Source organism: Cavia porcellus, unplaced genomic scaffold, assembly GCF_034190915.1.
Source record: "Cavia porcellus strain 051 isolate PalLab524CR breed Dunkin Hartley unplaced genomic scaffold, mCavPor4.1 scaffold_11, whole genome shotgun sequence".
Classification (NCBI taxonomy): domain Eukaryota; kingdom Metazoa; phylum Chordata; class Mammalia; order Rodentia; family Caviidae; genus Cavia; species Cavia porcellus.
The window spans coordinates 29,881,221-29,895,583 of record NW_026947494.1 but is presented as its reverse complement, the minus strand read 5'-3'; the positions used below and the strand labels follow the sequence as shown (position 1 = coordinate 29,895,583).

The following is a 14,363-nucleotide window of genomic DNA, read 5'->3' as shown; positions in this document are numbered from 1 at the left end:
TTTGCCAGGCAAGCAAGACGCCACCAGCGCTGCCATTTGGATATACTGGCTCAAGCGACTATATTCGTTTGCTTGGCCCCCTAAAAACAAGCTGCATTTAGCTTATCTCTGATTGGAAGAGGATGGGGGCGGTTAGAGTAGGTAGCATGCCATATTCCAGGCAAGGATGACCATGCGAAATCCACTGTGCAAAGTGTATTGCAACTGTGATTCTAGGAAAACAGTGGGAGCCAGAACGAGGTCGAATTCTAACTCTAACAAAAACGAAAAAGATTTATAATGTTTAGAAGTAAGCTCCATCACAAACATAGTAGAATATTAATTCAGTGTACTGTATGATAGACTCTTGTGTTTCTGTGCAAACAAACTTACTTGCTTTACTCTGAAATTAAATCTCCCTTGCCCAGGTGTGTGCTTCTTTCAAAGCTTAGTGGTTGGTTGGCTTGAAAAGTAACTATCTCTTGGCAGAGGAAGGAATTATGTACCTTTAATTTACCCTTGAAAGCAATGATTGATATAAAGAGATTCGTTAATAAATTGATTTTGGTTGATATGAGGCTAAGAATATCAGATTGAGTTCAAGATTCATTAAACTAATATTAACGTATGGAAGATATTTTAAAATGCAGCCCCCACTATATATGTATTCAGTAGTCTCATTTTTGAAAATCGACTATAACAGGGGGAATTCTATTTACATCAAAGAGCAATGTGCTTTTTAATTTAATTCCGTCATATCATGAAGTAAATTTTAAAACTCTTTTAGTTTTTTTTTTCTTATTTAGGATTTCATAGCAACAAGGTTTCATCTGCTAGTTAAAATTGCAGTCATTTCCCTTGATTAGTCTTAAAGCAGATTTTTATTTCTCATCGATTTAATGCTCCGTGATACATGGGACAAGAACAAAAAGCCCTAATTTGCTATATGCTTTCTACATATCCCATATGGATTATAGTCATGTATTAGCTTACATTAATTGGTGCCACTGTTGCATGTAAAGTGAAAAGTTTAATTCTATATGGCTTTTTTTGGCTTTGGTTGGTGTGCCAGCTCAGCTCAGCTCTTAGATGGCTTCAAAAGCTTTCTCTTATTTTTCTTATTTTTAAATGGCTTTCTCTTATTTTTAAATGAGAGGGATAGTTTCTTGTGGTACTCTATATCATAAACTGAACTCGCTTTATGTCTGAAACCTTAAATACGAGAATAATGATCGTTTAAAGACATATTTGACTTTTTATTATTCAGTTCTAGTTCTGGTTATTTTTGTTTTTTATTATTAGGATCTTGAGTTGTCTCCTAATTTGTATCTATTATTTTATTATTTATTTTGTCACATATTTGAGTAAAGATAATTGTGTAAGTTAACAGTAAGTCTAATGACTTAGGTCCTTAGGAATGTTTGCTTTTGATAAAATTTTTGTCAGGTTTTTATTTGTGTTTTCATCAGTTGCTACCAGTTTTTGCTCTCTCTCTCCTTATAAGCATTAGAATTCCTCAAATTCCAAAATTAACCTCTGAAGTTTTCCTGAAAGAACTATTATCTGTCATTAAAAGCATTTGAAAATAATATTGAATAATATCTTGATTGGAAAAAGACTTAAGTTGGTTTTTGAATGTTTAAGGTTTTGGAACTGATATTTTAACTACACATCAGGCACTAAGATTTAATAGAATGAATTGACCTTTTGATTTTGAGTAAAATCAACTTTTCACTGCTTTGCTGTTAATTATACCCTTTGATAGCTGTAACACTCCATCCTGATACTCTTCTTTTGTTTTGTTTTCCTTTCTATTTGAGAATTGAACCCAGAAATTCACACAGGCAAGGCAAGTGGTTTACCTGAACTAAATACCCAGTCCTTTTAAAACTAAATTAAATTTTATTTTGAGACAGGGTCTTGATAAATTGCCCAGTGTGATGGTTAATCTTGATCACCAGGTTAATTGGCCTGAGAGCTACCTAGGAAACCAGTAAAGCATACTTTTGTGTCAGCTAGGGAGGTATGGCTTTAGGGACTAAATCTGGTCTCTGGTTCCTATCTTTTTGGGCTCTTCCCCGCTTCCTGCTTCCTAGATGGCCTGAGTTGATCAACTTTTCTCTGCCATACCTTTCTACCATGATGTCTGCTTTGGAGCCAGCTGACCAAGAACTAAAATCTCTGAAACTGTGAGATAAAATAACCCTCTCCTCCTTTAAGTTTGGTGTCAGGTATTTTGTGCTACCAATAGGAAAGTTGACCGGTATTACCAACATTGGCTCTTGAAATCTTCCTGCCTCAGCCTTCTTCGTAACTAGGATTGTAGGGACATGCTACCCTTCTTGGCTTTCCTGTCTTTTCTAATCACCTGGAACAAATTTTGATTTGCCTCTAAACTGTAGTATGATCTTGACCTTCTCCTTAAACGTATTGTAATATTTGAAGAGTAATATTAGTCAACTGTTGGGGTCAGAGACATATTTCTAATTTTGTCCTTGAAAATTTTTGTAAAGCTACAGATGCTTATAGTTTAGCAAATGGCCTGTGATAGTCCATCTGTGTTTTAATCATGCACCTAGAAGAATGACATTGTCTTTCTGTAATGCCATGAGTGTGTTAGGTATACCTTCTTGATATGGTTCTGAAATGTGTTCTGTTTTTTCAAAACAAACATGAAGGGATGTTTGGGCAACCTTGCAGACTGAGGAAGATTATCCTAGTTTGTTGAGAGAAGCATAGGAAACAATTGCTGTGAGCCTATATAACATTCTCATGTAGCAACAATGATGGGCCCAGACTATTGGAGCTACAGAGAATGAGAAGTAAACAATTGCTTTCTAGTCACAGTATTTTTTGAGGAGACAAGGAATAGACCAGTTAGGGGTAAAGGCATGCTGAGAGACCACTGAGGCAACCAGATATTTTCTACAAGTTGTATGGCAGCAGAGATTAGCACTGGCATTTATTGAAGATGTACATTGCCTGAAACTTCTACTTTGTGTATTATTTGATCATAGCAACCTATCTAAGGTGTTTTCCTCCTTTCGCAGCCTGCCTTGCATAAAAGTTACATAATTATGAAATAGAGTTGGAATTTGGAGCCTAGGTTTGCTAAGGTGTAATATTTTTAAAAAGTTGTCATTTTAGGCATTTAACATCTGGCAAAACTTTTCATTTTCTTTGCATTTTATCTACATATTACTATGCTGTTTTAAAAACAATTTTAGAATTGTAAAATAATATAGATTAATTATTAAAAATTACATATGGAAGAAAACACAAAAAATTAGACATTATCTCTTTACTACAATGTGATAGCCGCTATGATACGTATATGTATATGTATATGTATATGTATATGTATATGTATATGTATATGTATATGCATATCTCCTTTTTCCTAGGCTGGGAGATCTGATGATCTCCTTTAATCACTGTCTGCAATAGAGTGTTGCTGTTAGGTAGTGTTTGATTTAAGCATAGACCCCCTGCTCTGTCAAGCATGGCTAAAATAGTAGAATTAGTAAGTTATAAAATCCTTAACTCTTTCTCAAAAAATCAGTGGGCAGCAATGGGATGGGACTGTTTAATACAAATATTTAAGTTCTGTGTCTTCAGAGTTAAATAATGCTATAGAGAAAAACAATACTGTAGATATATTTTTATTGCCATTTTAGCTTTTCTTGAAAAAAGTTACTTGTTGAGAAATTGCTTGGACAAAGAATACATAATTTTTGAAAGATTTTTTATATGTGTTGACAAATTGCTGCCCTTCTAGCAATGAGTTATTTAATAAGCTGGGCTTATTAAATTATTGGATTGTTCAGTTTTTATTATTAGAGTTTAACTGAAATTTCTGTAATAAATTCTAATTTAATTTCCAGATAACTAGATCAGAGAGAATAAGATACCCTTAGATTTCCACAGAAAACTTGCAGTTGAAATGGCCAGGACAGGCTACAGAATTCCTAAGAAATCTTAGAAGGTGCTATTCTGTTAACAATTATTCTTTTGAATTTAGTCAGAAGTTCGAAGATAGGCTTTAAAATGGTGACTGTCATTTCAGATTAAGGAAACCCTAATTTTTATCTCCATTTCATAATGTGGGTCTCACTTGTTTCATAGGAAGAAAACATTTGGTTAAAAGGAGAGAAGCAGATGATGAAGTAAACAGACTAACTCACAAGGTGGCCTCCCCTCATCTCTGGAACCAGTACATGCGATTAGGGTATCCAGGGAGTCTAGTGCTAAGATTCAAGCAATCTTAGCATGTTGAGAAACTAGAAATTAGAGATTCTTCTCTAGAGAGGAAAGCAATTTTGTGAGACTCTAAGAAAATTTAGTTGAACTGTAATAAATTTAAATTTATATAGGAAATACCTCTACATGATATATCATAAACAAAAATCACATTTAATAAACTATTTTCTTGCTATTTTATATTGTTGAACGTTTCTTTCCAGTCCTCTGTGTATTTTCATTCTTAAACACCAACAAATGAGGTTTACTATCTATCTCCTTATCCTGCTACATTTTTCCAGGCCCCCTTTAACCCTATTAAAATATTCAGGTTTTCATTCTTTTCATAACTAGTTTTCACAGGAGATGTTGTCAGTTTGAGGTATTTTTTTGATCTTTGTTTGGTTATATATGATCTTAATTCTCAGTGTTGACATATTAATCATTTAGAGCAAAACAAACTGGCCTACACTGACATAACGAAAATTGTATATTGAATTCAGTTAGTAAAGATAAATTGTTTTTCTTGGTAGAGTGATATCAAATAAACCACTTGCTGATGTCCATGTCATCAACATTTATACTTAAGAATATTTTTAAATGTATGATTATTCAGTGATTGTTTTTGCATATAAAAATAGGTAAAGTGACTAAAGAAAATGAGATTTATGTAGATAAATGGAAAAGTATAGCTGTGAGGCAGCAAAAAATAAGTTTTTGTTTTGTTTTGTTGGAGATAGAATCCTACTTTGTAGTTCAGGCTGTCCTTGACCTTGGCTGTGATGCTTCAGCCTCCCAAGTGCTAGGATTAAAGTGTACGCCACCATGTCAGCAAAAATAAGAATTTTTAAATCCTGAAAGTTGAATTGTTAGAAAAAAATAGCATAAAATGAAAATATTTTTTCAAAAAAAGAAAGATTAAATTATGGATTTCCAATATCTTAGGAAACTTTTATTTTGCTAAGTATCTAATTTCTAGAATCTTAATTTGCTAAGATTCTTAAATATGTAATTTCCTAGAGTAGTATATTTAAATTTTTTTTTTAAGGATTTAGAACAATGAGAAACTCCAGATGACACTGTATTAGAATTGTTCACATATGGAATTAAAAATGTCTTAATTTGTAATATTTTAAGAGTCGGTGTGACTTTTTTTCTGAAGGTACAATGTGAAATTTTTAAGATAAATTTTAAATGCTAAGATATAAGGACTTGACGTTAGGAATTATTCTTTTCATTTTATTCTCAGTCCATTGTAAAGCATGACAGTTTGCCCAATACCATTAAATGTATAGAAAATTCATTTTTTTGTTTGTTTTCAGTGAACAGATATGGTTCAGAACTGTACATGAATAACTTCAGTTACTCAGAGTGAATATTCAATAATGAGTGGTGCAGCTTTGGGACTCGAGATTATTTTTGTCTTTTTTCTGGCTTTATTTCTACTTCATCGATACGGAGACTTCAAGAAACAGCATAGACTTGTAATTGTTGGAACACTGCTTGCTTGGTACCTCTGCTTTCTTATTGTTTTCATACTGCCTCTGGATGTTAGTACGGTAAGAAGCAAAACTGATTTTCACAATTTTAGAAGCAATTGTAATTATATAATTTGTTTGAGATACACTATATCTCACTGAGCGACATTACATCAGGTTATGCTTATATTTTGAATTTAAGTGTTATTTTAAGAATTTGATCATTAAACAGCATAGACAAAAAGATAACATTAGGTAGGTAGATTTATAAACTACATTATCTCTTAAAAATTTAATAACTTGATTTTCATTTTTAACTATGATTGCTTTAGACAATATACAACCGGTGCAGGAATGCTGCTGCAAATTCAAGCCCTCCAGAGAGTAACAACAGTACAGGATCATATGCAACTATTGCTCCCGTTCCCAGGTATTTTGCTCTTTGTATTTTTTATTTATTGTTTTTACTTAATCCTATAAGAGAAAAATTGTTTAAAAACTGTTTTTATCACCCATATTTTTTACATTTATAAAAAAAATCTCTACTGATCCACTTTTATCCTTCACCAGTATTCTTTTTATGATATCATCTTCTGTTTAAATCTAAACTAAATATTTGTTGATACACTGTAGATGGTAGTAAAAAAACTCAGAGGAGTCTTGATTTTTTTACTTCCAAGTTTGAGACTTCCAGAGTTTTTATTTCTTTGCAGCGGCTGTCTCATATCTAAAGAAACAGAGCATGAATATTTCTGGGTTTCAGCACCATGAACACATAAATTAAGTAGCATGCAGTTTTTTGTTTTTGATTTTTTGCCTCACTTACAAGGTTATTCTATATATGGGGTATTCCTTTTGTATTGTACATTCCTTAAAAGCATTGGTGTTTTAAACCAAGTGTGACTATAGTTCAAGTTGTCACAAGGTAATATTGAATTCATATCAAATGTCCAAGTAAGAAACTAATCTATGTTGATATAAAGTTTGGCCAATGCTTTAAGTAGTTTGCGTTTCTTTATGCAACTTTTAAAAAACCCTACATTGAATAATTTAAATTGCAGTTGTTCGTCCCCTTTGAAACACCATTAGAAATCGTTTATAGATCAGTTGAAATTATAGAATATTGTTAAATCCTTGGATTGAAGGATGTCCTTGCACCTAAAAGACTTATATGGAAGAATCTGTGGGCAGAGACTCATCAGAAAATTCAAACACAATTATGTGTGGATACTGGTGTACATCTGCATAAAATCTATCCTTAGGAGCTGGGGATTTAGCTCAGTTTCATAAGCACCTGCCTGGTGATGTGAGGTCATGAGTTCAATCCCTGGTACCAAAAAAAAAAAAATCCTATAGTGACTAATTTAATTAGCACTCCAATTTCTTGAACTTAATCACCTAATATCTTCTTCACTCCAACTCCCATTGCTACATAACAAAACAAAAGCAGAATAAAACTTCCTGGAAGGCTGAGACAGGAGGATCAAAAATTCAAGGCTAACTTCAGCTATAGAACTAGTTCAAGGCCTGCCTGGGCTACATAGTGAGATCCTGTTTGGAAAAAACAAAAACAAAACCAAAGAAAAACCTTAATGAACTGCACAAATAGGAAAGACTAGTCATTAAAGATTTGATTTAATCACATTTACTTTTGAAGACTGTTGCATTATTAGTCTATTAATTGACCATTCTTTTTACTCTTTGACTAAAAATACTCTGAAAGTTGAAGACTAAATGGCATTTCTCTTTAGAACAAATTGTTTTGTTTTCTTTGTATGTATGTATGGGTTTTTTAATTTAAGAGTCAGCTTTGCATTTTAAGTTTTCTATGATGTCTTATGACGCAAAGTCAGTAATTATTAATCTGATTATGTGTGCTGCACATAAATTAATTGTATGATTTATTTAAGTAATAATCACTTATGATTAATTGACTTTAAATTTTATTATACAGGCAACATCCATGTTTTAAGCCATGGAGTTACATTCCTGATGGAATCATGCCAGTTTTTTGGAGGGTAGTATATTGGACGTCACAATTTTTAACATGGTAGGTGACAGTGAAGGATAAAATTTTTTAAATTCTGGCTAACGTAAAAAGAGGAGGTTATTTTTCAATGAACCTTTGTATTTTACAATGTATTTTCCCCCTTTATATTGGTATCTTCTCCCTTTCTGCTAGCTCATATCTCCCCTTTTAAAAAGGGAGAGAGGGAAAGGAAAAGAAAAGAAAAATAAACAATTAGAAAACAGATTAAAAAAACAAAAAGTTTCCCTTATTATGGTTTCCTTCCAGTTATTGCCCTCTCTCTTGACCTTCAACAACTCTTTTTTCTAGTCCTTTTTTTCACATGCAAGGATTCTTGCCAAGGTCACCACTATTCCTTGATTTCTTCTACCTGCTAAATTAACATTCTGAATTTCCTTGATGGATGTTAAGCGTGATCATCCTGGGCAGTTTTAATCAGAGGCATGATTTTACTGGTCAATAATGCATCCCAAATTTTTCCATAGACCTATTATAGCTTCATCTTTCTGCTGTCTTTGCTGGTTCCATAGACATATTTACCCACTGCCTACTGAACATCTTTGAGATGCAGCTAAGTTTCAAACTGGGCTGAATATTGTAAAATTCAAATATTGTATTGTAAATTGTGTGTAAAAAAAATCATACAACAGTGTAAATGAGTTCCTCTGTAAATTCATGCTTACCATTTTCTACTGGACCCACAGCATTGCATTTCTTTCTTTGTTTCATTAATCGGTTTGCTATTCATTTCTTCATCAAACATCTCCAGTCACTTAAAATTTCTATCCTTTTCATGGCTTTTTTCTCCCACTAAAGTCACCTTCGCTCTTGGCATATGACTTTACTTTCTGTCTCACAGTGAAAATAGAAGTCTTCGGATGGCTGTTCTTTTAGCTTCTCACTAACAAATTACTTTCCTGTCCATCTTTTTTCTCTCTTCCCTTCCAAGGATGGAAGAATTATTTTTGCAAAGTTGCTCCCTCTTCTTGAATTGAGGACCCATATTCAGCTTTTGTCACCTACTTATAGCTTTTAGTTTTGAAAAAGTAATTACCTTACCCTTTAAAACAAGCAAGCAAACAAAAAAATCTCTCAACTCAAATCCCTTTCCAGCCTCTTGTTCATTTCACTACAATTAAAGGTTTTTTTGGAGATCTTACAACATTGAATTATATATTTCTACTGAAAAAGCCACAGATTGTGTTTAGTTTGACTTTTTTTTTTTTTTTTAAATACTGGAACTTGAACCCAGGGCCTTGAGTGTACTAGGCAAATGCTGTACCACTGAGGTACAACCCTAACTCCTTTTATTTTATGAGAAAGGGTTTTGTCCTGTTGCACCGGCTGGTTTCAAACTCTTGATTCCCTTTCTTGGCCTCCTAAGTAGCTGAGATTATGGGTGTGTGCTACTGTGCCCAGCTACTTAAATTTTTTTCAGAACGAATGTAAATAGGACATTAACAATGCTCTCAGAAGCTGTCTTCCTGCTCCTTCCTTGTCCCCACGGACAACCATGACTCTGGCTTCTATCACCATAAATTAATTTTGCTTGACTGTGACTTTTATAGACATAGAATTGTATGGTATATAATTTTTTTTCTTTTCTTTGCTTATAATATATTTGGGATATTTATCTGTTATATATATCAGTATTCTATTCTTTTTCTTTTCTGTAAGATACTCCATTTTAGGTGTATATAATAGTTTATCCTGCCTACCCAGCTATACTTAAAGGAACTCTCCCATACTTGGTGTCTCTATTTGCTCATTGTTTACTTGTTGCTCAACTCTTACTGCTCAGCTGTTTTTTCTGTATTGATGTCTACACTCACATATACCAGTTCTTTGTTTACTTGTTTACTTAGTTTACCTCTTGGCAGCATTTGATTCTGTTGTTTTCTCTTTCCAGTTTTAAACATTTCATTTTCCTGGTTTCTCTTCCACTTACTTTTTGGTTTTCTTCTTTGTTCCTTACTGTTCTCTGGCCTTCTTCACTGAATCCTTTTTCTCCTGTTTTTCTACATCTCTAAAAAGTTGATATTTTTCATTTGTTTCCTTCTTCATGCCACATATTCAGAGCTAATCTACTGATACTATTTTTGTACCATTTATGTGGATGATGATTCCAGAATCTGTTTGCATTTCTAGTCTTTCCTGACTGCAGCTGGATGCCCAACTACTTCTTCCCATTGCAACTCTTGTTGGATGTCTCTTAAGTTGGAGCACTAGGACTAACAATCAATCCCTCCTGTTTCTTTTGCTTTTTTAGACCTCATCTCACTGTGTAGCCCAGGCTGCCCTTGAATTCACTGTGTAGCCCGGGCTGGTCTTAGACTCCTGATCCTTTCACTTCAGTTTCCCAGGTGCTGGGATTCCAGGCGAGTGCCAGGATTACAGGACAGTTCCACCATGCCTGACTCTCCCTCCTGTTTTGTTATCATCACTTTCCTTAACCTCCCAACTAGTTGCAGTGTTGTTCTCTTTCAGTCCTTCTGAAATTTAATCATATATCCTTTCTATTAAAAAAGTTTCCTCATTCTTTGAATGCAGCTTGGATTCTTCATACGGCCTTTAAAGTCATATTTTTAGGCTTATCTGAAATCTTTCACATTGTTGTGTGCTGCTGATCCTTGTGGTCTCCTTTGCCCAAGAGTGTTTATTACTTTCTCTTGCCTGAGGCCTTTGTTTCCCCCAAATTTAATATTATAGAACTGGTCAATTATTGGTTCTGGTTTATGGTTTATTCACTGTTAACATGTAATTATTAATGAGAATTATCCATTAAAATTGAGATTCGTATATTTCTAGCATTCTGAGCTATACTGTTATCTTAGTTACTTTTTTGTCACTGGGACAAAATACATCCACAGTTTGAAGGAGGAGAGGTTTATTTTAGCTCGCAGTTTCAGAAGTCTCAGTGCTTGCATGGTATGCCAGCTTCAGGTAGAAGCAACATGGCAGAGGAAGACACCTGCTTCTGTCATTGCACCCATGAGTCAGAGGCAGAAGGAAGCCAGAAAGGAGATACACATTTTCAGGTCACATCCCTGGGGTCTGCTTTCCCCACACTAACAAACAGCAAGTCAGCTATAGCATCCCCATTGTCCAGTCCTCTTCCTAAGCCCCGCCTGTCTGTCTACATGTGAGGCTCTTGGGAGTTATCCAAATATAAACCAGAACAACAGATATATAATTACTTTGTTTTTCTAATTACATTTTTTCTGCCCATCTAGGATTCTGTTACCTTTTATGCAGTCATATGCAAGATCTGGAGGATTTTCCATCACTGGAAAGATAAAAACTGCACTGATTGAGAATGCAATCTACTATGGGACATATTTGCTAATTTTTGGAGCATTTTTAATTTATGTAGCTGTAAACCCACGTTTGCATTTAGAATGGTAAGAAAAGTAGTCTTCTTAATATTGTTTCTGTGTATATTTTTCCTTGAAATTCTTGTCTCATATATAAGAACACATTTTATCAAGGAACTTAGCAATTTATGTGTTTTATAGATTACTTCACAAAAATCTGAATAATTCTTATTACTAAGAAAGAAGATGCAGGATAACATCATTAAAAAGTAACTGTTAGGTACTGCACGTGGTGGCATATGCCTGTAATCCCAACATCCTGGGTGGCTGAGGCAGGAAGATCGTAAGTTCAAGTGAAGCCCTGGCAACTAAGTGATATAGCAAGACAATTTTAAAATAAAAAGAAAAAAATTAAAAATTTTCAAAAAGCATCAGTAACAGGTATGTTTTCTTTGAGAAAAATCTCTAGGCATTTTTTTTTAACATTAAGTACCCCCACATTCCAATTTTAACTGTAATAGAAGCAGTATTTTCTATGTCGAAGTCCATTTTTGAGTTATAGTGGTACCTAGTTCGTGAGTATAATTCTTTCTGTGACTCGGATGAAAACTGAATCAAATTCAATGGTTAGATTCAATGTTGGCCTTATGGAGAAATTTAATTTGGTTATCATCTAATTAAATTTGCAACCAGAATTGTTGAAAGAATTAAGTTCGTGAACCCTCTTTTTTTCCTTTAAAATACATTTGCTCTAACTGAAAATATGAATCTCAGTATTTGAAATTCTAAACTTTTCATATAAAATCCTACCCATCCTTTAAAGTGGTTTATTGAAAAGACACTTAATACTAGTAAGTTCTATTTTACTTTTTTGTAGGAAAATATGTTTATCACAGCTCTGTTTATGCTTTCTCTTAGGAACCAACTTCAGACAATTGGTATAGCTGCTGCCAATACGTGGGGTTTGTTTCTTCTCGTGTTGTTGTTGGGGTATGGCTTGGTGGAAATACCTCGGTCATACTGGAATGGAGCAAAAAGAGGTTACCTACTTATGAAGACTTACTTTAAGGCAGCCAAACTGATGACAGAGAAAGCAGATGCAGAAGAGAATTTAGAAGATGTTATGGAGGTAGACGAATTTAAACTTCACAAGTGATAGTTACCATGTTGAATGTGTTTCCTTTTTGATACTGCTGGGTTTCTGTTAGCAAATCAAGTGGCTTCATCTACAAATTTGATGCTCATTCAGGATGATGTTCTACTGATAGTTCAGCCTATTGTCTTAGGTAATTCTTTTTTTAAACTGTGGTCTTGGGTGACCATACCAGGCAAGTACTTGGATTCTCTAGCAACTCTTGCAGAAAATGTTTTGAGGCAGCGTTGACCAAGATGAACTTCATGCTTCATCTGCCTCCGCCTACCTCTTAAGTAGCTTTATAAGCCACCATATTTGGCTTGGGGTAGCTTTAAGCAATGACCTCTTTTATTCTCAAGTATTTCCTAGATTAGGCAATAGATTATATGATTGCTCTAAATAGTGAAGTGAAGAAGTGGTCAGAGAACACTTTTCTCTGAAAGCTTAAGCTAGTCAATCCCACCAAATCTGGAAACATCTTTAAAGAACAATTTGTATGGATGTCTATATCACCAAAGTTTGTTTTCTATCTGTAAGGCACTTCATTTTATTCCCTTGTAAAATTCAATTGACTTAAAGAAACTTAACCACATTTTTCTGGAGTCTATGCTTTTGAAAGTATAAGTTTGAGTAATTATGTAAAAATACACAACAAATTATAAAACTTTTGCTGTATTAAGTAATAATTTGGTTTTACAAGTGATCATTATAGTCTCTTCACACTTTTGCTCTGGGGGAAAATATTTTGCTTTGGTAACGTTTGTTTCCAACTGAAAATCTCATTTTGAAAGCCTTTCATTCACGTGAGAATAAACTCCAACAGTTTTAAAAACCAATTTAGCTTATGTTTAGCTCTCTAGCCTTATCATAATCGAGGCCTCCATCCCCTTCATGTCTGCTCATTTTGGCTACTTAAACTTGCTAATGATGAAATGATAAACAATTCGGTATTATATATATTATTAATATATGTGCATTATAATTACTAATATGTTATACGTACTATGATCCTATCTTAATATTTACCTCACACTCAGCCTTACCTCCTTAAACTTGATAATGGTAATAATAATGACAGTATGTAGACTATGTACCTAAATTCTAAGCACTTTACGTATATGAATATATAATTGACACTTGAGTAATACAAAAGTTGTGGCCATTGACCCCTGTGCAGTCAAAACTCCATATAAATTTTGACTGCCCAACAACTTAACTACTAATAGCTTATAGTTAATCAGAAATTTTACTTGTATGATAAACAGCTGAGTAATATATTTTATGTTACATGTATTAAAGTTAACACATATTGCATATGTTATATACATTATACATGGCGAAAAATACCCTAGAATCAAGAAATCCTTTTTACCGACATAAAAAATTCACTTAAGCGAGAACCTTTTGATGTGGGATGTTCAGTATCACATGGTGTTTTTAATCAGATACCACACTTGAACTCACCACTCACAAAAAGAGGTAATTGTGAAATTATTATGGTAGTTCAGTAAGTTAGTTTTATGCAGTTATGACTTAATACTGTATATTTACATTGATTTACATTTCTCGACTTAATTATGTGTAGTAAGTAAATGTACTCATACGTTCTAATGAATTTTAATTTTATAATACATTTGTATGCTTTTTATGGTAGTAAATAACAAAATAGACTATTCACAAATATTTTATACAGTATTTACATGTATAATGTCTCACTTTTTAAATATTTCTATGCTGTGTGTTTGATTTGTAGGTTTGTATAAAGTTTGAAATTTTCAAAAAATGATATAGATGGACTTGTACATGTCAAAGCTATATTGTTCAGGGGTCAACTATATTTAATTCTCATATAGCTTTATAAAGAGATTTTTTTAAATGCCCATTTTATAAATGCAGCAGATAGGCACAGAGAGTTTAACTTTACTACATTTGTACAACTAGTAAGTCAAGAATCTAAACAGTGTAACACTACTTAATCCTTTAATAGGGATTAGCAAATTTTTCTATAAAGGACCAGATAGTAAATAGTTTAGACTTTCTGTGCCACAAGGTCTCTATTTTACTACTGTGTCGTAGCATGAAAGTGGTCATACACAATACATAAAGGAATGAGTATGCATGTATTTTAATTCAAGAACAGGAGGTGGACCAGCTTTGATCTGGTTTAATGACTCTTTTTCTTAACTATT

At 33.4% G+C, this 14,363-nt stretch overlaps 1 protein-coding gene across 3 annotated transcripts in view; it reads left to right on the top strand.

Moving 5' to 3' along the window:
* The window catches only part of Lmbrd2 (LMBR1 domain containing 2), a 47,889-nt gene that overhangs the window by 687 nt on the left and 32,839 nt on the right, over positions 1–14,363 (top strand). For all 3 annotated transcript variants that reach the window (XM_063258069.1, XM_063258070.1, XM_003470219.5), the window contains exons 2-6: positions 5,541–5,777; positions 6,029–6,126; positions 7,651–7,746; positions 10,959–11,126; positions 11,958–12,168. In XM_063258069.1, the coding sequence (XP_063114139.1) occupies positions 5,604–5,777; positions 6,029–6,126; positions 7,651–7,746; positions 10,959–11,126; positions 11,958–12,168 (747 nt within the window). In that variant the 5' untranslated portion in view covers positions 5,541–5,603. The remainder of the gene's footprint in view (positions 1–5,540; positions 5,778–6,028; positions 6,127–7,650; positions 7,747–10,958; positions 11,127–11,957; positions 12,169–14,363) is intronic.